This window comes from Fusarium tjaetaba (genome assembly GCF_013396195.1).
Source record: "Fusarium tjaetaba strain NRRL 66243 chromosome Unknown NRRL66243_c0000396, whole genome shotgun sequence".
Lineage (NCBI taxonomy): Eukaryota > Fungi > Ascomycota > Sordariomycetes > Hypocreales > Nectriaceae > Fusarium > Fusarium tjaetaba.
In genome coordinates, this window is record NW_023501592.1 from 10,677 (window position 1) to 35,754 (window position 25,078).

The 25,078-nt window shown below is 49.6% G+C and overlaps 8 protein-coding genes across 8 annotated transcripts; 4 read left to right on the forward strand and 4 right to left on the reverse strand.

The window, feature by feature from the left end:
• Positions 1–254: 254 nt before the first annotated feature.
• FTJAE_13250 (Ras-like G) lies at positions 255–1,556 on the forward strand (the record flags this gene model as incomplete). The annotated part of the gene is made up of 3 exons (XM_037346375.1): positions 255–487; positions 540–641; positions 695–1,556. The coding sequence occupies 3 exons, from the start codon at positions 255–257 to the stop codon at positions 1,554–1,556; spliced, it is 1,197 nt and encodes a 398-aa protein (XP_037199717.1).
• A 679-nt stretch (positions 1,557–2,235) lies between these two features.
• Positions 2,236–4,343, reverse strand: FTJAE_13251 (cyclosome APC subunit Cut20 Apc4; the record flags this gene model as incomplete). The annotated part of the gene is made up of 5 exons (XM_037346376.1): positions 2,236–2,307; positions 2,357–3,067; positions 3,119–3,692; positions 3,746–4,058; positions 4,112–4,343. The coding sequence occupies 5 exons, from the start codon at positions 4,341–4,343 to the stop codon at positions 2,236–2,238; spliced, it is 1,902 nt and encodes a 633-aa protein (XP_037199718.1).
• Positions 4,344–4,909: 566 nt separating this feature from the next.
• Positions 4,910–6,693, reverse strand: FTJAE_13252 (coatomer delta subunit (delta-coat); the record flags this gene model as incomplete). The annotated part of the gene is made up of 5 exons (XM_037346377.1): positions 4,910–4,999; positions 5,053–5,857; positions 5,908–6,137; positions 6,191–6,634; positions 6,691–6,693. The coding sequence occupies 5 exons, from the start codon at positions 6,691–6,693 to the stop codon at positions 4,910–4,912; spliced, it is 1,572 nt and encodes a 523-aa protein (XP_037199719.1).
• Positions 6,694–7,507: 814 nt separating this feature from the next.
• FTJAE_13253 (uncharacterized protein) lies at positions 7,508–10,346 on the forward strand (the record flags this gene model as incomplete). The annotated part of the gene is made up of 5 exons (XM_037346378.1): positions 7,508–8,716; positions 8,767–10,012; positions 10,066–10,077; positions 10,169–10,269; positions 10,317–10,346. The coding sequence occupies 5 exons, from the start codon at positions 7,508–7,510 to the stop codon at positions 10,344–10,346; spliced, it is 2,598 nt and encodes an 865-aa protein (XP_037199720.1).
• Positions 10,347–13,522: 3,176 nt separating this feature from the next.
• Positions 13,523–15,165, forward strand: FTJAE_13254 (DUF803 domain protein; the record flags this gene model as incomplete). Its single annotated transcript, XM_037346379.1, has 7 exons — positions 13,523–13,536; positions 13,647–13,690; positions 13,743–13,768; positions 13,888–13,978; positions 14,034–14,285; positions 14,341–14,632; positions 14,685–15,165. 7 exons carry the CDS (start codon positions 13,523–13,525, stop codon positions 15,163–15,165), a joined length of 1,200 nt encoding a protein of 399 aa, XP_037199721.1.
• A 1,526-nt stretch (positions 15,166–16,691) lies between these two features.
• On the reverse strand, positions 16,692–18,373 carry FTJAE_13255 (40s ribosomal s3; the record flags this gene model as incomplete). Its single annotated transcript, XM_037346380.1, has 4 exons — positions 16,692–17,451; positions 17,609–17,715; positions 17,782–17,887; positions 18,363–18,373. The coding sequence occupies 4 exons, from the start codon at positions 18,371–18,373 to the stop codon at positions 16,692–16,694; spliced, it is 984 nt and encodes a 327-aa protein (XP_037199722.1).
• A 77-nt stretch (positions 18,374–18,450) lies between these two features.
• On the forward strand, positions 18,451–20,860 carry FTJAE_13256 (myotubularin related 1; the record flags this gene model as incomplete). Its single annotated transcript, XM_037346381.1, has 2 exons — positions 18,451–18,465; positions 18,560–20,860. The coding sequence occupies 2 exons, from the start codon at positions 18,451–18,453 to the stop codon at positions 20,858–20,860; spliced, it is 2,316 nt and encodes a 771-aa protein (XP_037199723.1).
• Positions 20,861–21,681: 821 nt separating this feature from the next.
• FTJAE_13257 (phenylalanine-tRNA ligase alpha chain) lies at positions 21,682–23,676 on the reverse strand (the record flags this gene model as incomplete). Its single annotated transcript, XM_037346382.1, has 3 exons — positions 21,682–21,727; positions 21,780–23,510; positions 23,624–23,676. The coding sequence occupies 3 exons, from the start codon at positions 23,674–23,676 to the stop codon at positions 21,682–21,684; spliced, it is 1,830 nt and encodes a 609-aa protein (XP_037199724.1).
• Positions 23,677–25,078: the final 1,402 nt, after the last annotated feature.

Sequence of the window (25,078 nt, forward strand, 5' to 3'; positions counted from 1 at the left end):
GCTGCCAGTTGGCGGGTATTTCATGTCCCTGTCCGTCAGTGCCCATCGTATCAACCACTGATAGCTCGCCATCTTGATTCTACACAACGAAAGAGGACAATAAAAGGAGATGAATCCTCAGGATAGTGTTGCTGTATATCAAGTGACATGAGCAAACCTGATATCCAGTTTCACTCAAACCCAGGAACCCGTAACCATAACCCAATACCCTCAACACCCTTACCCCTTCTCATTGCCATAGCACCAGCCCCAAAATGTCACTCAGTCCTCCAATTTACAACCTTGCGCGCTCCTTTGATGAGGCAGATGATACATCTGCCAGCGGAACAAGTCCAGCCCAGCTAAACCTTCAACGTCTTTTTGAACAGTCACTTAGCGGAGCTCCGGCATCTAAAAAGGATGCACAAAAGCCTGCCGCCCCCGGACCCAATTCTGTTGGCGCAGCTCCTAAGGGGAAGCCGCGTCTATTACTCATGGGTCAACGAAGGTATGATATGCGCGGGAGAAGAGAGCAGACTTCAGTTAACAGTATGTCATAGGAGCGGAAAGTCATCCATCTCGAGTGTAGTCTTCCACAAGCTGCCCCCGAACGAGACTCTATTCCTTGAATCAACGGCTAGAATTCAGAAGGATTCCATGGCGTTAGTGCTACCAATACCCTGGCCGTGGTGATCATAGACTCATAATTGCATAGCTCATTCATGGATTTCCAAGTCTGGGACTTCCCAGGCCAGATCGACGTCTTTGAGAACCCAGGATTTGACATAGAGGCAATCTTCAGCGAGATTGGAGCCCTAATCTGGGTCATCGACGCTCAGGATGATTACCTCGAAGCAGTCATGCGCCTCAACACCACGATCCTTTTTCTTCAGCGAACATACCCCAACATCAATATCGAGGTCTTCATCCACAAGGTTGACGGCCTCTCAGATGACTATAAGCTCGATATTCAGCGCGACATCACTATCCGTATCCAAGACGAGTTGTCAGACCACGGCTTTGAGAACGCCCCTGTCACCTTCCACCTAACCTCCATCTACAACCATTCTATTTTCGAGGCTTTCAGCAAGGTTATCCAGAAGCTCATTCCTCGCCTCGGAACGCTGGAATCCATGCTTACCAACCTCTGCCGCACGTGCCGTTTCGAGAAGGCATACCTCTTTGATGTGCTTACAAAGATCTATATCGCCACTGACAGCGCAACTGCTGATATGGCGAGCTACGAGATCTGCAGTGATTACATTGATGTCATCATTGATATAACTGAGGTCTATGGTACGTGGCAGCGCAGTGACGAAGGACGGCGTCGTCTCGAGGGTGAACCTTGGAGCGCACCTATCGATAAGCAGATTGGCTGCAACACTGCAGAAAGCTGTCTTGTCCTACACGACGGAAACAAGCCCATCATGCTGCGCGAAGTGGATCGTTACCTGGCCCTTGTCGCTATCATGAAGGAGGATTCGTACGATAGCATGCCCCTGGTCAACATGAATGTCGAGGCCGTTGTTGAGGGATTAACCGAGTTCTTCAACATCACTAAGCCTCGGCAGCAGTGACTTGACTGCCATGAGTGGAATGGGGAGGCACTTCATATTTCTGTTCTACCTTGTAAATTATTTAAGCTAGCGTCTTTGTCAACATCTGTTTTTGAGAGTCCATGACGCCGGATTCGGATTACCTTCCAAGTTCTCCCATTTCTACCTTGATTTTTATCGGAGTGAACCGCGTGGCAGCTTGAGCTACGGAAAAGTAAACGTTTTGATAGTGGTGCGATTACTCTCGACAACGCAGACTCTCTGGGGCATGTCGCCCCTGACATTATTCCTGTCGTTAACCTCCATACGTAATGGTCTAGACACTGACTTCTCCGGAAAAGAGTAGGCCGTAAATCCATCAACTGATACGCAAGGTGTCTCACTAAGCCTGCTGGGATCGTATTCGGCATATGTAAGCCTTTCTGCTCGGATAGGTACGCAGACAACTTGCGGCCCGGTATCTTTTTGCAACATTAGCATCATACTTGTTGCATGAAGAAACTTCCTGCTTAGCTCACCTTGACTGCTACTTAGTATGGCAAGTGTCTCGTCGTTGAGGAACTTCAAGTCAATCAATGTACGTGAGCCAAGATCGATACGGCAACCTTTTGGCGGCCTGTTGGTACTGATGCCATTGATAATATCGATGCTGACGGAGAATATTTGAACTTCCATCTGTTAGCAAGAATAGCTCTTCAGGTCATCTAACAGGGCTCATCTCACCTTCGTTTTTAGCCTCTTTAGATGCCAAGGCAGTAACCACATTTGTTTCCTGATTCGATGTCAGTACATAGATGAGTCACCCAAAGAATTTCAAGCACCTTTTTCTTTGATTTGCTCATCCTCATATCTCTATGTGACACCACACGACCAGCTGAGAGTCTAATTGGGTTTCCAAGTCGAACGCTACGTTTCTTTGCCTCTGCAATGCCCTTGAATGTGCGATTCGCCCAGGTCGTGGCATATGATACAAGAAATTCGACACGGGGGAGAGCTTTCATGCTGGGCTGGCCGTTCTCACACTTTCCTAACGCCTGATCAAGGACATGAAGCAGAGTTGGACCATCTTCTATATGTGCCCAGTCTGCTTCATAGTCTTCTCTGGTCATTTCGTCAAAGAATAGCCTTAGCGGGCTATCGATGAGATAATTCTCAATGTAACTCAGAACCTTTGCAATGTCCATGGTTGCCTCCTTTTCCGTGAGCTCCTCGCTCGCGGAGCTAGAAGAGGCAAGCCGGTCGATCTGGAAGCGAAGCCATGTTGAGAACGCGGTGAAGCTATCAAGTTCGTCCATCACGTTGATCAGAACCTTGTGACCGATGAGTTGGAGACATTGGACAATATCCATCAAGCGACTAGTTTGCTGGAGAGTGAATCCGATGTCATCTCGGGTGTCATGAAACTGAGCCAAGCCTCGCAGCCTGCTTAGGATGATTGCACAGCGATCAAGAGCTGGGAGGAAGTTCTCGTGGACTAAATTTCTGAGGCCCTCCAAGCCGGAGACTACTGCTTTATCCCATCGTTTATGGCCCTGAAGAATTTAGCCAATGTCACGAGAAGCCTGAATTTCCCAGTCACTTACTCGTTCTGCCAGACTTTCAACCAACCACTCGCGTACAGGCTCAAAGGCGTGACCTGTCACGGCCAAATGGTATAGAGCAGGGACAATACTTCGTGGCCCGGTCTCGAGATTTTCGAGATCGCCTTCAATACTTCGCAGAAATCTTGTGGGAAGCTCGCGCGTGTTTCGCCATTCGACCTGCATATGAAGTTGTGCTTGCTTTAGATATCTCAATAGCTTTTGAAGATTGGTTAGCTTGGAGGCGAGGAGAGAAAGGTTGATAGGGTGGGATGAGATGAAGGGAAGGTCGATAGGCACCAGGTGCACTTCTTCTGGCTCTTCTGTTTTGTCTGCGACTAGTAAAGCCTGGGTTGATATATGTGGGTGCGATGCATGAAGAATTAGCTGCGAGCTTGACGGGTTAATCTGAGGGCATTGAAAGCTGCCAATGATGAACGAATCGTATATGCTCAGCTGGAGTTGACCATCGCTGGTCCCGATGATCATAACACTGACTTGATCATACTCCTCTGGCTTTGGGGGCTGGAAGAGGAAGTCTATACCAGTTCTCAACGTGAAAACCAAAGCATCTTCTCTGCGAAGGAATTATTAGTATGCTGGGCTCGACCGTGGAAGCTGAAGACATACCCGGAGCCGGCACTACTGCTGGGAAGAGGGCTGATCTTGGGTAATGCTGTGTCAACCTCGAGGAAAGTCAGTTCACGAGGAAGATCCAATGGAAGCCCATCCCCATTGTGCATTGAATCTTCACCGAGGCCATACTTCAGAGCTTGAGATACGGCGCTGGAGCTCTTCCCAGCAATACTGCTACTCGCCCATCCAATGTGCGTGATCTTGCTCCCTGGAGATTCGCCAACTTTGATATGATGAGCTGCCTTGTTGTTCTCGAGCCCCATTAATCGCACAAAGCCGTCACTCCATCCGACTGCAAGGAACTGGCCTACGATGATTAAATGAGTCGTCTTTTCGATCATGGAATATTTGCTTACTGACCATCAGACCTCCAAGTAACTGCCTGCGCGTCTGGTGCTTTTTGGCCAGGCGCACCAACTTGGTGAATCTTGGAAACGACTTGACCAGGAGGTCTATACACCAGTATGTTCTTGTCCACTGGGTCCCAGGTTGCTGTGAGATCTAGAGTCGGGCAGCTCACAGGGTAGCCATCAGGTGCCCTGTCTTGATACTCAGTCGCGCTGAAGGGCGCAAGTTGGTGTCGCTGCGTCATGTTTATCTGTGGCGTCGACACAGCCCATGAGAGTATTTTCAGAGGACTTGCAACATCCCTATGAGCTGAAAAACATCACTTTTCGTGTTGCTTGGAGAGTGCAATGTTGTATGCAAGTTGTGACTGAGCAACAACAAGCCCACAGGGAGGATTTAGTGAGTATGGACCGTGCATTAGTGAGTAACTCGCACTATACAGCTCAGGCACGAACGAGGAAGAGAAAATAACATCGAGGATGTGATAACAAAGCTCCATGATGAGTGAAAATACCTCGATTTTGTATTTCAACTACCTTACCCAACAACATTCACTGTTGCGTGCGTAATAATTAGCTGTCTGGAAGCTGATTTCGTGTCAATCAATAATGATGAACAACGGCCACTTATTTGACAGAATGATTGACCAAAACACGAAACATCAATTGTCGTTGCGCCATTAGGTTCTAAACCGCCAAGACACTCCTACTAATGCCTATCTCCGGCTCTACTCAAATACATATCCCTATCCTTTTATAGAGTAAATTCGCCCAGAAGCTGTTCCTAAACCGAAAGACTTTTGGGTTCCGTCTATTCTACCAAGAAGTTGTCTGCGTGAGACTTGATCTCCTTGGAAAACGTCACTTCCTCTTCTTCTTCCAAAAGAGACGCGGAGTGAACCTGTGAAATCGTTAACATGTACTCCAAGTATGCACGTCGGGATAGGGACTTACGTCAACGTCAATGTATGGTGTGCTCTTGTTGAAGCGAACCGTCATAGGGAAGAAATCATTCTCGTCGCCGGACTCGGCCTCGAACTCGAATGAGCCATTGGGGTTCTCCTCATCCACGTTGCCAATTGTCCACTCGAGAGCGTCGCCAGAAACATCATAGCTAGCATCGAAGCTTGAAACAACAGGCTCGCTACCTGCATAGGGAATAACGACGCTAACATCGTTCAGGGCATCGTTACCAGTCAATTCATACTCGACCGTTATGTTGTACTTGGCCCCCTCCTTGTTGATCCAGACAGTAAACGTAATTGGGCACGCGCTGGCGTCATCAACCTTGGGAGAAGCCCTCCATCGCAGTACGCCAACAGCGTTGTTGACCGGGAAGCCACGTGCAGTGTTGCTCATCTGGATAATCTTGGAGCCATTGAACAGATTTCGGTCAACGTTGGGGTGTGTACGAAACTGTACGCCATGTGACGCAACAGCTTGGAGGCCGAGTTTGATCTTTGTCAGGCTAGGGTCTGAGATGCGGAGAACAAGATCACCACTGATAGCTAGGGAGTTGACAGCACCCTCGCGAGACAATTTGGCCGAGATAGTCTCTGAAATAGTGACGTGGATAGCATCGCGATCAAGGGTTGACGAGACGCGAGGTTCGGCGGCTTCAGCATGCTGGACGGGTGCGGGTGCGACAAGAGGTGAATCGTCGATTTCGCCTCCCATGTCACCTCGTACTCGCTCGAACATGTCAGTTGTCTTGGACTTCTTACCCAGTTGCATACCCTTGGCCTTAGGAGCCAACGGTCTCGAAGGTGTTAGCCAATTGTCTTTCAGAACACCGTAAGTGCCACTTACTTGCTGAAGGACTTGTTCTTCTCCGCCTCGTATGAGTCGTAGGTACTGGTATTGGATTGCGAAGGGGCGTTGTATGAGGGATAGGAAGGACTTCTGGGCATACCACCGCTGCTGCCCATTCCGCCCATGCCACCCATAGCTCCGCGACCACTGCGAGCAGCATCCTTGCGCTGCATCTCGAGCTGTTTCGCCTTTCGTTTTCGCTCCTCAGTGGCCTCCAACTCTTTGTTCTATGCTGGTATAAGTATGCGTTTGTGAATGAGGTCCCAATGGAACTTCTTACCCTTGCGATAATCTCTTGGATGCGCTCCTCATGACTCTCCATGTCAAGGAAGGTCTTGATTTGGCTAATGGTCAAGTTCTCACGGTAGCCGAGAGTGACAAGCTCGTCAAAAGCACTGAGCAGTTCGTAGGCATTCTTGACGATTTCGCGCTCGTCGAGGCTCTTGCATGTGCTGGTAACTACCTGGGCAAACAGGTGCAGGGAGTCGATGTCCTGGAGAATGTTGGACTGTCGATTGGTGATGAGAACCATGTAGAGCTCGTCGAGGGGCTGGTAAACGAATCGGACGTTATCTTGCTCGACAGTCGTGTGCTGCGTACCGCTATCGGCAAGTTTGGGAAACGAGGCGAGGAGGGCTTCTATGCGCGATCGTGGCATCTCTCGGAACTGTCTCGAGAGGACAGCTTTCCCTCCACGGGTGCAAATCGAAGCCGCAAGGACGACCTAGGGAGCATGAGTACATGATGTAAGCAGGGATGATAGTGGTAGATGTTGCGCACCATCTTGGCGGACTAATTCGAGCAGATGTTTGTTGATTGCGATGAGAGTTGCAAGTTGTTGAATGCTCGTCCCCTGGATGTTAGATAGAGCGGGCCAATATTCAAGTCGGTGGGAGGTGCAGGAGCATGGAGAGGTACGTACCCCTCTTACGGCCACCTGGAAGCCAGGAGCCCACCTCAGGAGCTGCTGCTACAGTACAAAGTGGAAGGAAAAGAACAGCACGGCCCAGCAGCCAGCTACCCCACGCTAGCTCTTTTTAGGTAAGCGTCAGCCTCTTACCTCCCTGACACTCACCTCAACTCAGCCTTTCTGGGACCCACTGCTTAATCACCAACGAAATTCATTCTTAGGTAGAGAGCTTGCCTGCCAGGCCTGCCTAGGTGGTCCATAACTCCATATACTCTCCTCAACTTCGACCTTCAACCTTAACAGAAGCTCCCTATCTCACGTTTTTCTTTCACAGACAAGCCAAAGGAAAAACTCCAGCACTATAAGAACGGCGCGCGTGGGCGTCCTTCGTTTTTATCAAACACAATCTCACCAACCTGGATCAAATGTCGCATACCAGCCTAAATTACATTTCTAGCCAAGCTTGGTCTTTGTCTGTTTGATTCAAACCACCGCGTCTACGATTTCATCCCCACGCGAGCAAACTCCCGCCCTTGGGCACGTACATTTCCCCAATTACCTTAGTTCTATCTGCTTTCAACGCGTTGAGCACTCGATTCCTCCACACAACTCTCTTCCACTCAAATCGATCCGAAGGACCGGCTCTGAAAAATCCAAACAAAATCCTAAGACATGACGGAGATCGAAATGGACATTGATATGGCCAAGCCAATCTTGGACAGTAAAGTTGAGGACGATCTCATCGACTTCGATACCGACATGGTTGATTCCAATCATGACCTGCAAAAGAACGACGACAACTTGGAGAGCATGGATAGAGAAATGCAAGAAGACGAGGACGCTGTGAATCATGAAGCCTACGAGACGAACGGTATCACGGGTGAAGATGTAGACTTTGACCTACATGATGTCGAAGATACCGCAAACAGTCCCGAACGTGTGGATTATGAAGTGACCGAGGCTCCTGAGCTTGGGACTCAGGGATCGATACAAACAGCTCAGCCACCCGACGAAGACGTGCCAGAAAGTGGAGAGAATGTAGAAATTTTGGATGAAATAATCGTTCGTGGCGATGCAGTGTCTGACGATCATGCATCTGCACACGAGATTGATTACGAATTTGAGGATAATGCAGAACCAGAAGACTCGCATCAAGATGAGAAAACTGCTGCCGCAAGCCCTGCAACAAGGTCTGATCTAAACGGAGCAGCCGGTAATGCTGAAGAGCAAGATGACCAACAACCTGAGAATGATGCTACTGCAACCGGACAAGAGTTATCCGACCACACTGGAGACGAGAATGACATGCCAAGCCACAATGATGAAAATGAGCCTGGCGATCTGAAGGAGGAAGAAGAGGAAGAAGAAGCAGAGCCCGATTATGAGGTTACGGCTGTTGAAGCTGAAGCCGAGGATGCGAAGGCAGATGAGTATAGTGGTGAAAATATTCACACATCCGGTGGCAACAACGAAATACACGATGGAAAAGATGCGAATGGTCATGAAGAAACCACTACCTTGCCAACAGGGCAAAATGACGAAATTACCGAAGCTGTCGAGGAAGTTGAAGATCACGGTTATGACGCGGGTGAACATGTCGCAGATGCATATGACGAGCACACCACCACTGATGCGGATCATGTGGATCACTCAGTTACTGGAGAAGATTCAAATGGGAAGATAGACGAGGGCTTTCCTGCTATAACGGTACAGTATAAAGGAGATGAATTTCCTATGTTCTCCACCACCACCCATGGTTTCTTTTCCGATACTTCGGTTCTTGATGAGCCACTTGAGAAGTTGATTGCTGGTCTTCGGAGTGAGCTTGAAAATGAGATTGCCGAGGATGATGATTTGGTACTCCAGGTCGATGAGCTTGGCCTCGAACTTGTTGAGGTGAGAAAAGGCTCTGCCTTACATCAAGAATGCGCTGACATTTTGAACAGACAACCCAAGGCGAGACCATGTCGAACGTGACACTCCGCCAGATTCTTGAAATTTTCGACCTTCTTGTCAAGAACCAGGACCCAGATGGCTCACGCCCACTGTATGCCTACCTTTTTACCAAACCTAACGCAGAAAAGCGCTTCGAGTATCTCGTTGAGAGTGCTACGGCAGGGAAGGGGCTTGATGAAGTTATCCATCTCTTCGAGACTCCCATGACTGCTGAAACTAGTATGCTGGAAACAGCTGCAACTATCGATGACGTTCATGAGGAACTGGACGAGTTCGACAGCCCAATTGATGACGAACATCACAGCGACATAGATGAAGCAGAAAATGAGGATGAATACCTGGAAGACGAACATGCGAACCCTAATGCCATTGGTTCCGAGGGTCAAGAGTTCAAAAACCTGGAAGTCGATGACCAGGGAGTTGATGGCCAGCAGGCCAGTTCCCAGGACGGCCATGAGGAAGACGATCGAGACAATATCAACGTTGCAACCGAAACTCAGATTGAGATATCAGTTAATGCTCCTGCTGTTGGTTCGGAGGACCCGGAGGCTGTCGATGAGGACGGCCTTGAACAAAATGGTAAAGCGACCTCATCCTCTTCCACTTCCCTTTCTTGCTACTACCCCGACTTCTGCCTCTGTGCCCCCTGTGTAGCGGAGTATGTCGAAGATCACAACAAAGATGAAGCAGAATTCCGGAAAACTGTCAAGCGCAATTACGGAGCCATGCAAATTCTTTCACCCAAAGTACAATATCTTCGTTCCCATCAATCCAAACATCACCGCACCCTGTCTGACTTCAGCACAACGTATTCTTTCACTATTACTGACGAATTTACTCCAGCACGAGCTGACAGCGAGATTGACCCATTTGCCAACTTCGAATTAGACGAGGAAGCCGAGTTCAATGGAGACATCGCTCTTGAAGAGAATACAGAGACCCAAGATGGGGTCAACGCTGATGCCGAGCCAGAACCACTCCATGCACAAACTAATGACACGAGCACTACAACCACTCTTCAAGAGGAGGAAGAAGCGTCCTCTTTCAACGTTGACCTCGGAGAGGCTTCTGCGACAGTAGAGACAGCCGAGAAACGGAAGACCGACGATGAAGACCTGGACGAAATCGACTGGAGAGATGAACATGAGCCAGAAGACCAAGCACCAAGCACTCCTTCGGCTGCTGGTAAACGACCCCGTGGTGGTGACGATGATGGAAATGCAGAGGATGAGCAAGGTGCGTCAAGGAAGATCCTCAGCTGAGTTGCAATGTTGACTAACGTTATGCAGATGCCAAGCGCCGTCGTCCCTGAATAATTTCGCCTCCAAACTAACTGCAACATTCTCCAATATCGACAAGCAAACCCCCTCTTCAATGACTAAAATTCAACAGCTGCCGGTAATATGATGCCCAGTGGCTATCTGAACTCGACAGTCAGGTCCTTGACCTTTGTCGTTGTTCTCAACGCTATTGTCGCAGAAGTTTTCCTGGTGGTAAGAATGAATGCAACATGTTCTGAACGACACAATATGGGTCACAGACACCCATCATACCAGCGGATTCTGGGTAGGTAAGAAATGAATCCACATCTACTAATTTTATAGGGCAAAGAAAGATCTTATGCATTTCTGCATTTCATGAGGTCGAGCTTGATCCCGGCCACCGACCACAAGGCCGTTTGTTTTGTTTTGTTCCATACTCGATTGTTGATGACGCAAGTGTCGATACCCTTTCCCCTTTCACAATAATAATATAAGAACAAAATGCACGATCCTGGTTGGTAAGAGAACAGATGGATTAGCTCTGGTTCTGTATGATATGACATGGTTCGTGGGATGGAATGAGGCGTTGGCGGCTGGACCGGAGGGAAAACTCAAAGCTGTGAACGGTGCTTGGAGTTGAAGTTATAGTGAAGCGTGGGAGATAGTTGAGACGGACAGCATTTCTGATGTGGATCTATACTCTACCTACGCTTTAGTCGGGGGTTACTTATAGCAAACAATATGAGCCTTCTAGACTACCGGGTTAGGTGGCCATTGAAGGCGTTTGGTGTAGGGTCCTGGGGAGCCTTTAGCAGATTCGCTTGATGAGAACACTACCTATCTATCTTGAGATCTGGTCGCTAAGATTCTATAAATAACGTGATCTGGATTATCGTGATAATCATGGTGAAGGGGTTTTGGCCAGATCGTCACCACCAAACAGAAACAAAAGATCGAAACACTTTAGTGATGAGCATTGATCCCTTGACTTGTTTCCAGCGCCGAGTCACCCGTAGCATTAAAGGGCGTCATGGATCCCTGTTGGAAGGTGTCGGCTACGTTAGGGGTTGATTAAGTTGAGCGCTAAGAGTGTCGATCAGGAACAAGATGAATACGTAGTATGTAGGTACGGAGTAGGGTTGGCGTGTTAATAACAGCCCACAATATCAGACCAAGTTGCATTTTGGATTCACTCATTCATAGACGGCAAGAGTCCACCTGCCAAGACGATACTTGTATACCTAGGTATTTGTTGTAGTTTCTCGCAACTGCTTCAGTAAGGACAAACATATCTAACGTCGAGTGGCTCAGACACCGAAAACTATTAAATGTGGCGCACGGGAGGCGCTGGTGAGAAGTTCTCGATCTTTGTTACAGCGGAGCGAGCGAGGCACTACCGAACTGCGGATGCTAAAAAAAAACATTTTCCCCCAAAAAAATCAAGGACTGACTGTTTGGAGCTTGAGATGCGGGCTGCTGACGTGGACACGAGGACAGGTTGCGGGACGAGGACGAACTTGATGGGCTGGAAATGGAGACGAGTCCAGGGGTTAAAGCCGAAAGATGGCGAGTAAGAAGCAGATGATGAGAATGGAAGCAAGGGGCTTATCGTCCGTCCCCCTTGAATCAAGCAGTCGGAAGCGCTAGTAGTGGAAGTGAATTGAGTGTGCAGGGGCAGGGAGTAAAAGTCGGCGAGCATCACCAGAGTCGTGTATGTATGTATATACGGATATCTGTCACTTGGTTACTTTTTAATCTAATGGAAACGTATAAACTAGATATATAAGTACAGACATAGGTTGGTAGGTATGCACAAGAAATCTAGAGGTCCTGTCCAGAGCAACTGACAAGAGTTACAGTACCTATTCTGGGGAACTGATCAACAATACGGCAATCCCACTGACGTTACGGATACCACCTAGGTATTTGGCTATTTCAAGTGACTGCGATATTGGTGAATATTCTGCAACAACCCAAGTCTCTGTTGTAGCTGACAGCTGCATGTCCAACGAACGTACTTGTGTGCGTGTCAAATATTAGTTCAGGGGCGAGAACCACTCGCACCCATCGATCGTATCGTGTTTTGCTGTGGTTGTGTCGTATCGTGCCGTCCAAGCCTCGGCTTTAGATCCATACCTACATACAACTAATTATTTATTGTACCTATTGTCCTGTCCTCAGATGCTAAGGTAAGTAGGTAGTACTTCAAAGTCAGCAGAAGTCAATAGGCAACCTAATGCAATTGCTATGGATGTTTCGACGCTCGGGTCCGTGCCGAGTTTCCCTTAAGTTGCCGTATTTCAGTGGTTTGTTTTATCTTTACGGGCTGCTAGTCACTAGTTTCTCGGGGACTCTTAGATAAAATAACTGGATCGTGGAATGAAGTGTCATCAGATGCAAGAAAGGGAAAGAGAAAAAAAAGTGCAGGCATTCAGGCACTTGACCTCGGGCAGGATCCCTACCCCAGGACACCTCTTTTTTACCTTGGTCCTGAGGGCCCTGAAGTGTTAGTGAGTCTAAGTTGTAACGCCAGGGCCATGGACCTGACGCCAGGGGGTAGTGGATGGATCCATTGTCCTCTGTTGGCGCCCTCTCTTGAAACCTCTTGAACTTTGCTGTGCCTGATTCTGGTGGCGGTACTTGTCAGCGCACTATAATCTCACCTCTGCCCAGGTACCTCAGCCTTTTCTGCTTCTCCACTGCTGGTTTTGTCCAAGCCTCCCGTAGCCTGTAGCTAGCAGGCCCCTGTCTGGTCTCGTCGGGTCTGATCTGGCCTCCCCAAACTTTGTCTCTGTCTCTCCCACACGAACTGGACTTGACCCATACCCGTCAACCGCTTACCTCCTACAGCACAGCACATACGTACGTACTGTATCTTATCCCATCCGCACTGCTGCTGCAGCCTCTCCATTTTTACTTACAATCCAGCCAAGCTGTCCCTTCTCCCTATCATCCAACCCCCCCTGCCTTTTGCGAATACCGTCGTTGCGCATCACGAGTCTCACGCTTGTCAAGATACGAAGTCAATAACGGATTCGACAATAATTGGACCATACGATACCCTAAAACCGACCTTGCTCCGTCGCAAACCGCTTCCTTACAACGACAGCAGCACGCCTGGTCCCCCCTCCATCTGCATCCAACACCAAGACTCTGTAGTCGTCCACGCGGCCAGAACTCCAATCTCGATTTAACTTTCCCAACGAAGATCCTGCGGCAATACTTTGATGTGTCTGCAATAAAGTCGAGCCCTGTTCATCAATAACTCACTCGTTTCAACACTCATTATTGCTATACGGCTTCTCTCGCCCGGTGCGAGCCCACGCCAATAGTGAACGATCCTTTCAGTTCAGCTCCGACTCTCTGCGGCGCATTCTGCCCAACCCGTTATTCGATTCGGATCATCGCTTTCAGCGCATTGGGTACATATATAGAAAAGTCGACTTTGTGCGTTTCGTCACTGTCGTGCGCCCTCTAGAACATCATGATTGAAGACAAGTATGTCGCGTTCCACTCCCGCTGGCCTTCTCCTGAGAAGCCACCTCGATCGGGTCCTTCTTGTAACCCGACCACGCTATTCTCGCTACAAATGCTAATATTCCCTCAAGGTATATCGGCCTGGCTCTTGCTATGACATCGGCCTTGGCGATTGGTAAGTCATGTTTGATTACATTGGGGGCGTCACAAGGCTGACCATATTTCAGGAACAAGCTTCGTTATCACAAAAAAGGTTCGTCCAATATAGCTACTGTCTGTCTGCGCGAGCGGCGAATTCTATCGTTGCTTCAACGGCTGGCGCCATGTCCTGCATCTCGCCTTGAGCAGAAGCTAATCCACTTCCTAACTTAGGGATTAATCCAAGCAGAAGAGCGACATGGCTTTGAAGGCGACGGCTTTGTCTACCTTCGGAATCCCTTGTGGTGGGCCGGTATTGCGACTCGTAAGTGCTCTATCAGACATGATCCCCATTGACATGTTCACTAACATCAAATTAGTTGGTCTAGGAGAAGTCTGCAACTTTGCCGCATACGCTTTCGCCCCTGCCATCCTCGTCACACCTCTTGGAGCTCTCAGTGTGCTCATTGGTGCTGTTCTTGGCTCGTACTTCCTCAACGAAGAGCTTGGTACGCTGGGCAAGCTCGGCAGTGCTATATGCCTGATCGGTGCTGTCATTATTGTTCTTCATGCGCCTCCGGATGAGGAGATCGAGACCGTCGACGAGATCTTGCACTATGCAATTCAGCCAGGTTCGTACACAAGGAGAATATTTATGGGGATGCCAGTTTCTAAAACTGATACCAGGTTTTCTTCTCTACGCCTTCGCCGTTGTTGCTTTTGCCGTCTTTATGATTTACAAGATCGCCCCTGTCTATGGCAGGAGAAACGCCCTCATTTATCTTTCCATCTGCTCCACCGTCGGATCCATTTCAGTCATGTCTGTCAAGGCTTTTGGTATTGCGCTTAAGCTTACTTTTGCTGGCCACAACCAGTTCAGCCACCCTTCGACATACGTTTTCATGATTTTAACGGCCGTATGCATTGTGACTCAGATGAATTACTTCAACAAAGCTCTTGCCAGCTTCCCCACTAACATGTAAGTGGCTTATGGAGTTCTAACAGTAGGCCTTTACTGATAGGAGTGCTAGTGTTAACCCTCTCTACTACGTAACGTTCACCACCGCCACCCTCTGTGCCTCCTTTATCCTCTTCAGCGGATTCAACACGAACGACCCAGTCAACACTCTGTCGCTGCTTTGCGGATTCTTGGTCACTTTTACCGGCGTCTATCTCCTGAACCTTTCCAGAGGTGACCCCCATGGCCAAAGGTTGACCGCTGGACGAGGAGGAAGCGACGCCACCGGTACTGACATGGTTTCTGGCTTACAAACTCGTCTGAGTATGCAGGCAAGGAGGAGCGGCGATCCCTCACGACACAGCATGAGCAGCCAACGTGGAGACCGCGAGGGCCTCATTCGCGCGTACGACGAGGAAGAAGCTGCTGGTTTCGCTCTAACCGACCTCGCCTCGGATAGTGACGAAGATGTTCGGCACGCCAACGGCAATGGCAAAGCGAGCTATGACGAAAACATCGAGCTCGATAACCGCCACAAGTCAGGCGATCGATGATGGACTGCGACGTTGCCAGCTACGTGGGGGCGGAGTAAAATAATATCGGTTAACCCCCGATCATCAGCTCCGCAAACGATATCTTGCATGTTTCATCATCTCAAACAGGCATTGTACATTTTCAAACCATTTGACCGGGCATTTCTCTCGGAGTATGGGCTGCATTCGCGGATGGTACATTACGCAACGACATACTTTAATGTTGGTGCCAACTGTGTTTTGCCTATGCCAAACGGGATTGGGACTCGGAATCGACGACATGTATTGTTTGCTATTACTGGAGTACTATGGGCACACGGTCTTGGACGGCGTTGGCGGATTTTGTATTGGGGCGACAGGCGAATCCTCGTTGTACGATAACTACAGAGCATGAGCGATAGGATGGGACTGGACGGCGGTACTTCCATATCAGGGCCGTTTATACAGGGATGGGTTCGGATCAAAGGAGGCGTCACTGTCTACGTCTATAAGTCGATTAAAAGGCGATTTGGGGCGTATATCACTGCCTCAATTCTCCAGGGCATGAACGAATGTTTCGGGTGTGGTAGATCTGTTATCCAAGTCGCAGGGCTTTTTCTAGGTTCGAGGAAGCCAAGTTTGAATTTCAACAAGAAAAGAGGGGAAGCCAGAGGCTACCTACTATAGACAAGAATTATTACGACGTTTAGTACATTGGAATTGCAGGTGGAAGTGTATCTGACAAAAATAATATTTGAGCTTGGAAATGCAAAGCCCTGATTGATTATATGGGGTTCTCTATTGTGCTGTCCGCAATGTGCCTTATGAATATATCTTTCGATGCCTGTTTTTCCGTGATATAGATATACATGTGTGCCGTGGCCTCTAGCTATGTCCAAGATTTGCTTATTTGGTTAATTGCGAATGATAAATGATTGTTGGCCAGACAGTTCGTTCATTTGCCAGTTCCGTAAGTCAATTGAGATGCTTGACAAGGGAGCTAGATATTAACAACATCTCTAAACAAGGATGTATGTTTCAAACCGCTATATAATTGAACATCGACAAACATCTGAACCCAATCGCAGCCTCTGAGATTCTTTGTAGAACTTAGATGGCCATCAATGGCATGATTAACTGTCTCATTGTGGTTACGACGCTCCCTGAGCTGTGGTGTGCATTAGTATGAGAATATAGAGTACCCTGGAGAGAGACAAGCGAGCGTGATAGTAGACTTGAGCGTTTCACCCGATATTATGTAGGGACGCCAGCCACCACTGTCTACAAGACATTCACGTACTCAGTTCAAACAAGGCCTCTCAGAGGTACTCAAGGTATTGGTAGACAGAAGACACAGTCACAAGACGTGTCGTCGTAATCTTGGGGTCTCATTTTTTCTCTTTTATGCTTTGCCTACCATTACAAGCAAGAATGAAACCGTCCGTGCCCTTTAGCAGATGCAAATGATCAATTGACGCCTGAGTAGACCTCCGTCTCTCATCCCACGGATCTCCATCTTTCCTTCATCAGGTTTTGACGGCTATTCCCAGCCTGGTGATTTAAGCATCCTATTGCTCAACAGCCTGGACCTCATCACCACCCTCCTCCTCAGCAACACGAGCATCCTGAGCAGCCTGAGCGGCTTGGGCGGCCTTAGCGCCGTAGTCCTGGCTGACAGGCTGGAGGACAGCCTGCTCCTCCTTGGGCTCGATAATGGTGACAGCGTCAGGGAGAGTCTTTTGGGGACCGGCCTTGCCCTCAGGGTCGGAGCCGCGCATGATCTTGACCTTGATACCCAGGACACCCTGTCGGAGGAGAACGTGACGGGTAGCGTGATCGATGAAGTCCTTGGCGGGCTGACCAGAGTGAATCATGAAGCCGTCGGTGAACTTCATGGACTTGGCACGGGCAGCACGGAGCTTACCAGAGACGACAACCTCGCAACCCTTGGCACCAGACTCCATGATGAAGCGGAGGACACCATAGCAAGCACGTCGGACGGCGAGACCGTTAAGAAGCTTGTATCGGAGGGACTCGCACTGGGCGACGGCGGAGAGACCACGGTTCTGGACCTTGGCGGCGTAGAGGGAGACGGAGTTCTCGGGGAACTTGAATCGCTTCTGGATGAGCGAGGTGAGCTCGCGAATGCGGCGGCCCTGCTCACCGAGAACCTCCTGGGTGTGGGTGGCTCGGATGATGATATCGGTGACGGTGGGGGTAACGCGGACCTCGACGCCGGAGTAGCCCTCCTCAGCGAGCTCGCGCTGGAAGAACTCGTTGAGCTCGGCGTAGAAGACACCGTCGGCGACGAACTTTCTCCGCTTGGAGCTGTGAAGAGGATTGTTAGTGAATCTTGGACTCTTGACTCGGCTTCTCCTGACGAGAGGATGATATTTGGCGGGGTGACGATGGGCGATGGCGATGGCGATGGCGACGTTTCGATTCGATCAAGAAGGGGTTCGCAATTGCAAGGACAATAACTCACATCTGAGATCCGGGGTGAGCCATCTTGAAAATAGGACTTGTGTTGTCGGGACTGGACTTGACTTGGTGTCTTGTCTTGAGTCTGTTGGCGAGCTGAGGGTTGGCGGGCTGAAGAGAAAGATTCGCGATCCTGGGTGGATTTCGGCTTCACTGCACTCACAAATGTTGGCTTACTCGCTCAATATTTTTTGGTGTGTGGTTGAGCCCTAAATCGGCAGGCGGGTCCCCAGGTCGCACATTCCATTTGGAGAAGTGGGTCTCGAATGGGAAGACATGTGTACTGTAAGTAAGAAGTACGTATTCTCTGTCTCAATCGGAGAACGGAGAAATAAATTAACGAGATGCAGCCCAAAATGGGAAAGTGCTTGGACCATGGTGATGGCCTTCACCTCTGGGGTGACGTCGCGGTTTCTTAGGTTTTGGTAGCTGACAGCGCTGAGCCCCGCCTGCCATAGACCTTCCATTGCCTTATGCCAAGTGGGCGCCTGTGGCTCGTGCTGGTGAGTGTGAGCTGTCTCTGGCTCTAAAAGAAACTCCATCCATTAATACACAGAGTCGCGGCCAAGGTTTTCCCCCATGCGCCTCTAATTTTTCTTACTTTGGAAGTGACGAATATGTCAGAGTCCGTCTCATAACCTCCCCTCCAAGGTCGCCTTACAACAGCTACTTCTTCATCTTCCGGCGGCCCCGCGATATTGAGCTACCTCTACTACTACATCACCAGAGCTTCCGAGAAATCGTCCACACCGACATACAAAGAGATCATTGGTACAACATAAACTTTAGAAAGAGACATCTCTCGCCGTCTAGTGAATACAACGCGGCAAGGCCACTGTTGTCAAAATGGAAGCCCGAAAGGTACGCGTGATCGCCTGGTTCTAGTCGCCATTTGGAGCATCCCGCCTGCTCTTGCACGACTTTGCGCTCCGTTTCGGCTCCTAACGTCATGTAGATCATCGAGAGCGTCCAGGGTATCTATGGCGGCCAAACAACTCATGGCACTTTGCGACTGACCGATTTCCATCTGGTATTCTGCGCACCCATCGATCAATCCGCCAAACCCTCAGAAAGTTCGTCTCACAAGACCAAAGTTCGCGAGAGATGGATTCCATATCCCATGCTGTGCTATTGCGCACTTCGGCCGGTGCCTCCTGGATCTCGCCAGGCTCCGTCGATCCGTTTGCGATGTCGTGACTTCACCTTTGTGACATTCAACTTCACCGACAGCGAGATTGCCCGAGAAGCTTTCGATTTTATCAAGTCTCGGACTTGCAAATTAGGAACAGTAGAGAAGCTATATGCTTTCTCTCACAAGCCTCTAAAGCATGAGCGAGAGGTTGACGGTTGGTCAGTCTATGATCCCAAAGCAGAGTTCAGACGCCAGGGCATCAGCGAGAAATTGCCTGACAAAGGTTGGAGGATCACACATATCAACAAGGACTACACCTTTTGCGATACATATCCTGCTTTTCTGGTTGTTCCCTCGAAAATCTCGGACAATGTCCTTAAATATGCGAAAGAGTTCCGCTCGAGAAACCGCGTGCCGGCTCTGTCGTACATCCATCCAGTAAACAACTGTACCATCACTCGAAGCTCGCAGCCCCTCTCCGGCATCACAAGGAAGACAAACGTGCAGGATGAGAAACTAGTAGCAGCATCTTTCAACGCCCTTTTGCCACCAGGGTCCGAGGAGAGCACGCCTCTATCGAGCCAGCCCGATGTCTCCCTTGGAAACTCATCACTGGAGCCGGAGCTTTCAGAGACTGAACGGTATGAAGATGAGCTCATTTCGAGATCCGCTGCCGTTTATGACTCTTCCGGAAAGCGTCAAGTATATGGTGCACAGCAGAGCAACCTGATTGTGGATGCTCGTCCTACTATCAATGCAATGGTGAATCAAGTACAGGGTATGGGCTCGGAGAATATGGACAAGTACAAGTTTGCACGCAAGATATTCCTTAGTATTGAGAATATTCACGTCATGCGAAGCTCCCTCAACAAGGTCATTGACGCACTCAAAGACGCCGACATTTCACCTTTACCGCCAAACAGAGAGCTGCTCCATCAGAGTGGCTGGTTACGGCACATCCATGATGTTCTGGATGGCTCAGCTATAATTGCAAGACAGATCGGGATCAACCATTCACACGTTCTCATCCACTGCTCCGACGGCTGGGACCGTACCAGCCAGCTCAGTGCTTTGGCTCAAATCATGCTGGACCCCTACTACCGCACAATTGAGGGTTTCATCGTTCTTGTGGAAAAAGATTGGTTGTCCTTCGGTCACATGTTCAGGCTTCGATCGGGTCACCTGAACCACGAGGATTGGTTCGCTGTGCAGAGAGATGCTTTTGCAGGTTCCAAGGTTCAGCCCGGGGAGAACGATGGCCGGGGTGACGCGTTCCAGAATGTGCTGAGCGGTGCAAAGCGTTTCTTCAACCAGAATAAAGATGACCCCGACTTGGCTGCTGTTAGTGAAACAGCCCCTGGAAAGGTTGTTGATGATGAAGCCACCTCTCCAAAGATGGTCAGTCCTGTCTTTCACCAGTTTCTTGACTGCACCTATCAACTTTTACGCCAAAACAAGACTCGTTTTGAGTATAATGAGCGCTTCCTGCGCCGCCTTCTATACCACCTGTACTCGTGTCAGTACGGCACTTTCCTCTTTAATTCAGAGAAGCAGAGAAAAGATGCGCGGGCCGCAGAACGGACGTCTTCAGTTTGGGACTACTTTCTGTGTCGGCGAGCTGAGTTCACAAACCCCGACTTCGATGCCAGTATCGACGATCACGTCAAAGGACAGGAGCGGATCCTGTTACCGCGACTGAAGGAGATAAGGTGGTGGCATCAGCTGTTCGGAAGAACTGAGGATGAGATGAACGGCGGTTTGAACGCCGCTGCCGCTGCAGAGACTGACCGCCAAACCGCTATATCAAATTTACAGTATCCTAGCGTTATCCAGGCAGATGCCGATCCTCGGTCATCTAGCTCAAGCTCCAAGTCGGGGCCACCCTCGGTTCTCACTGGAGTTGAGACTGCCCACGAGACACTCACCCCTGAATCACGACTTGCACCAATCGAACGGAGCGCCTCTACCGAACCAAGCGGCAACGCCTTTGCCGCTATCAGGGACGGGATTGCAGGTCTCAATCTAGGCAAGGGAATGCTGGGGCAACTTACAAATACTGGCGAGTCGTCAAGTTCAGCTCCCGCACCAGCTCGTAGCGACCAGGAGCTACGTGAGATGACATAGAAGGTCATGTTTCCAGAGTCTGATCCTGGCCCTTACTTGATTATCGAGACCCATGAATCCGTGCGGCACTGTTGTCCATGGCTACACCCACCCGTAGTACCGCCGCTTCTGACAACAAAATCCGACGCACCGTCAACGCTTGAGCGCCGCAGTTCTTACAGCGTACCCAGCGATCTCAGTGGAGAATGGGAGTATATCAAACGGCGCGACTCTGAGTCTCTGGGCCTTCACTCAAGATTTAACTCCATTGATAGTCCCCAGCCCGATGTCGGCCTGCCGACGCCATGTCACTCTCCATCTATTGAAATGCCAAAACCTGTGGCAAAGCTCGAGAGAGTCCTCTTCAAATCTGATGGGCAGAGGCGTGCGATGGCAAATTCAATGATGTAGGCAGAGCATTCAGGTTCATGATGTCTGAGTTGCCAAACTTGGTTTCCTGATTACGCATGCGGACGTTTTTATTGGCGTTAGAGGCATATCATGAGCCGGCATTGGCGTTTCGCTTGAGTGGTGATGACATTCTGATTTTGCGCCAAACACGCTGTACACGGCGAGGGCTTAGACAGCAATAGACTCCTTCAAGACTACATGAATTAGGTAGGTAGTTATAGAGTATAATAAATCAAACCCTTCGGTTTACTCATAAGTTCAACTCGGCCTTGTTTGGTTTCTTCTTTATTTTTGTCTATCTTGTAAGGTCTTCCTAGTTGTGGAAACGTGCTTGTTCACATTGAAGCATATCCACGTGATTTCGTTGCGTCCGTCGCCGCTTTTTGCTGCTCTAACCCTCGCGTTGTAGGTCTTCTTCAGATTCTTTGACATTACAGGAAAACCTCGAGATTGATCTCGAGAGTGCTGACAGGGTATCTATGAATATGTTAGCGATGCCACGTCGATAATGGTCGGTATGGGGGCTCACTTCAAATCAAACTTCTCCAACACGGTAGGATGCAAGATGCCGAACTCGCCGATGCGTCTCTCTTTTCCTCCAAGACGGAGATATACGGAAGCAGCATGGCCAGCAAAGAAGGTGGCATCATCAAGCTCCTCGATCCAGTAACCATCGGGCTTGCTGGGGTTCTCCTTTACCTCAAAATCGACACTCTTGCCAGAAAGACCCTCCTCGTGGGTGAGGAAAGCAGTTCGAAGCATGAGAAGAACACGATCAAGCAGGCCATGGACGACCTCGAAACCACTTGTTCGGCCGTACCAGGCGGCGGCGAAATGTCGCTCGTTGCGAGCCTTGCGTTCTTGAGACTCATCCTTGAAGACAACGTCAGAGACCTCGAAGATCTTCATTGGCACACTATGGCCCTTGTTCTCACGAATGGTCTTGAGAAGACCAGGTAGAAGAGTTGATCGCACGACCTGGTACTCAGCGGTCTTGGGGTTGGCCAGACGTACGACGGTGTTTCCGTCATCCTTACGGTTTAGCCAAGCAAAGTTCTCATCGTGACTGCACAAGATCAGGGGCATAACCTCACTCCAGCCAGCAACGGCGGCCTCGATTCGGATAATATCACTGAGCTTGTTGACCAGCAGTGGGGCACCAACGGTAGCACTTCGCGAGGGAGCAGTACGAGGAAGGTTGTTGTATCCGTAGCACACAGCAAGATCTTCCATCACGTCGCATTGATGAAGGACATCAGCTCGGGTTGGGGGGATAGCAACCTCGAGGATGTTGGAATCTTTTGTTGAGGGTGTAGAGGTGTAGGACATCTTGGAGAGAAGCTTGCACAGGCTCTCGGGAGACTCGGTGAGCCCGGTGCAGCTGTTGAGGTAGTCGATTTCAACCTCAGCAACTCTGGGCTTCAGGTTAGGAGTGACTCGGGTTTGGTTGTTATGGTCGGAATTGATCTGGACGGGCTCGACAGTGAAAGGCTCAGAGCAGTACATGGAGAACATGGTGACCATGATGTCGGTGACGATGTCGAGTTTGGTGAGGTCGGTGGCGGTGATTTCAATAAAAACGTTGGTGGTGTCAAGTGTAATCTTGGAGTGATCGCCGTTGATAATTGGAGGAAGGGAACAGACAACACGGTTGGAGTCGTAGATCGCAGGGTAGACTGGTGAGTCGCGAATGATGTGGAGGAAGCGGCCCAGGTGCTTGTCAGCCTCATAGAAGTTCATCAACTCAGCAGAGTCCATCTCCTTGGTCTGGTTCAAGGGTATGAACTTGATATCCTTGGGGGGGAGAGCCTCGTAGGTGAAGGGACCTTTGATAGTATCATAGTCGTGGGTACCAATGGAGACTAGTGTCCGGTTTCGAGCAAGATTCTGGTGAAGCTTGTCTTGTAGAGAGATGAAGGACTCGTAACGGCTCTTGTCGAACTTGATGTTGCGGAGGATAGCGCCAGAGACATATGGCCGGACCTGCTCGGCTTCGGGCTTGACGGTGATTGACTCAAGCTTGCCGCTTGCGGGTTCGACTAAACGGTACTTGGGAGGCTCAATTCGTCCGCGGAAGATGTTGAGATTGGTGACAATACCCTCAAAACAGAGCATGTCATATCGGTTGGCGGGAATCTCAATCTTGAGCTGAGGAGGCTCCTGCTCGCCGTTTACAATTGGACGCTCATCATTCTCAGTATCCTCGTCAAGCTCGATACCGAACTCGAAGCAAAGGTCCTCAAACTCCTCGGTCGTAAATCTGTTTTGATAGGAACAAGAGCTGTCAGCACACGTATAGAGAGACCTTGGGCGCGAAGTCGGAGAGCTCATCTCATGGTGGGGGTTAAGATGAACAAGGAGGGGCATTCGCACTTTTGACCGAGGGCTTCGTAAAGCTTGTACTTATCGACGGAAATGGTAGGCATGATGAAGCGAAGCCTCGAGCCTTGTTTAGTAAATTATCCTTTTCCCGAAGAATCAGAGACGAGAGGTGAGACTTCTGTCGAGCGTCGGACGTGGATTTGGGCGTAGATTGTACTGAGTCACAGGAATTTTTGGGGATGTAGGTAGTAGTTCGGGGGTGCATGCGACGATGCGATACTCGGGTACTCGACAAGACGCAGTGCCATAGTGCGCTGTGATGGTACCCCTCTAGCGGTTTGGGTTCGGCAGGGTAAAAAATGACGGATCATCTATACTCCATTCCCGACAGCATTGTCAAGTAAGGTACCGAGAAGCTTGCTTGAACTGCCAGTCCTTGATGAATTATTAGTAGGTAGGCATGTATTACCTTATGCCAGTAAGTTGACATTACAATAGCTGGCAGACTGTCTGGTAAATTAGACTGCGTTAGACGTCTGGACTGTAATCATGAACGATCATCCTCCACTGTTCGAGTGGCACTCATCAGCCTAAACCGAGGAACGTCGACAAACCAACAATAATACTGAGCTCGAACAGCTGTGAAACAATGTATGTAATGCTGCATCGAGAATGTGCCAGGGCCATTAGCTACTTACGCAGCCAAATTCCAAACATCAGATATATGCATAATGATGTCTGGACTGAGTTGGGAGTGGCGGGCCCTAAAGCTCAAGATTTCAAGGCTTGATCAGATCTGAGAGTGACGTCGGATGCGATCCTCCAGCACCGATGCATCCTCAGAAGGTTTAGGTTTCATGCTCATACCCGTCCCGCGTGAACAGTAGGTACTGTAAGTACGCTCTCGGGTATTGGTAAACACGATATCGATTCTGGTCTCACTCAGTCTTGGCTTCGAATAATAAATATTGCCATCCCCAGATTCCAGCCACAATGTACCTGAAGCGCCCTATCCCAAGGTGAGACTCAAAAGAGCTGGCCCCTCAAAAATCCATGTTTCTCAGGGAAATGAGTAGCCACTTTGACCCCACTTCAGCCACATCTGAGCTACCTACAGTACATACCTCCAGAGCTGCCCGGGGGAATTGGGCGGTTGCCCCTCTCCAAGGCAATGTTCCTAGCAGGGCATCGGTCGCTGAACAACCCAACATCCATCGAAGTGAAGTGAAGCAGCCTAACAATAACTTCCATAGGTACCTTACCTACTGCACCAGCCTCACTCACCTCCACTGACCTCCCTCCTCAGCCAGCGAGACGGGAGACAAACATCCAGCTGCCTCTCTGCCTCTCCACATCCACCCTCTTCTCCCTCCCTCATTATCGATTCACATGTCCACATCTCAAACCTCGACAACATTGCTGATTTAGGCCACGGATTTGCCCTTTAACTCTGCATCCTTTGGATCCCATTTTCTCTGCGCTGGGCGTCTCTCACAGCTCCTAACC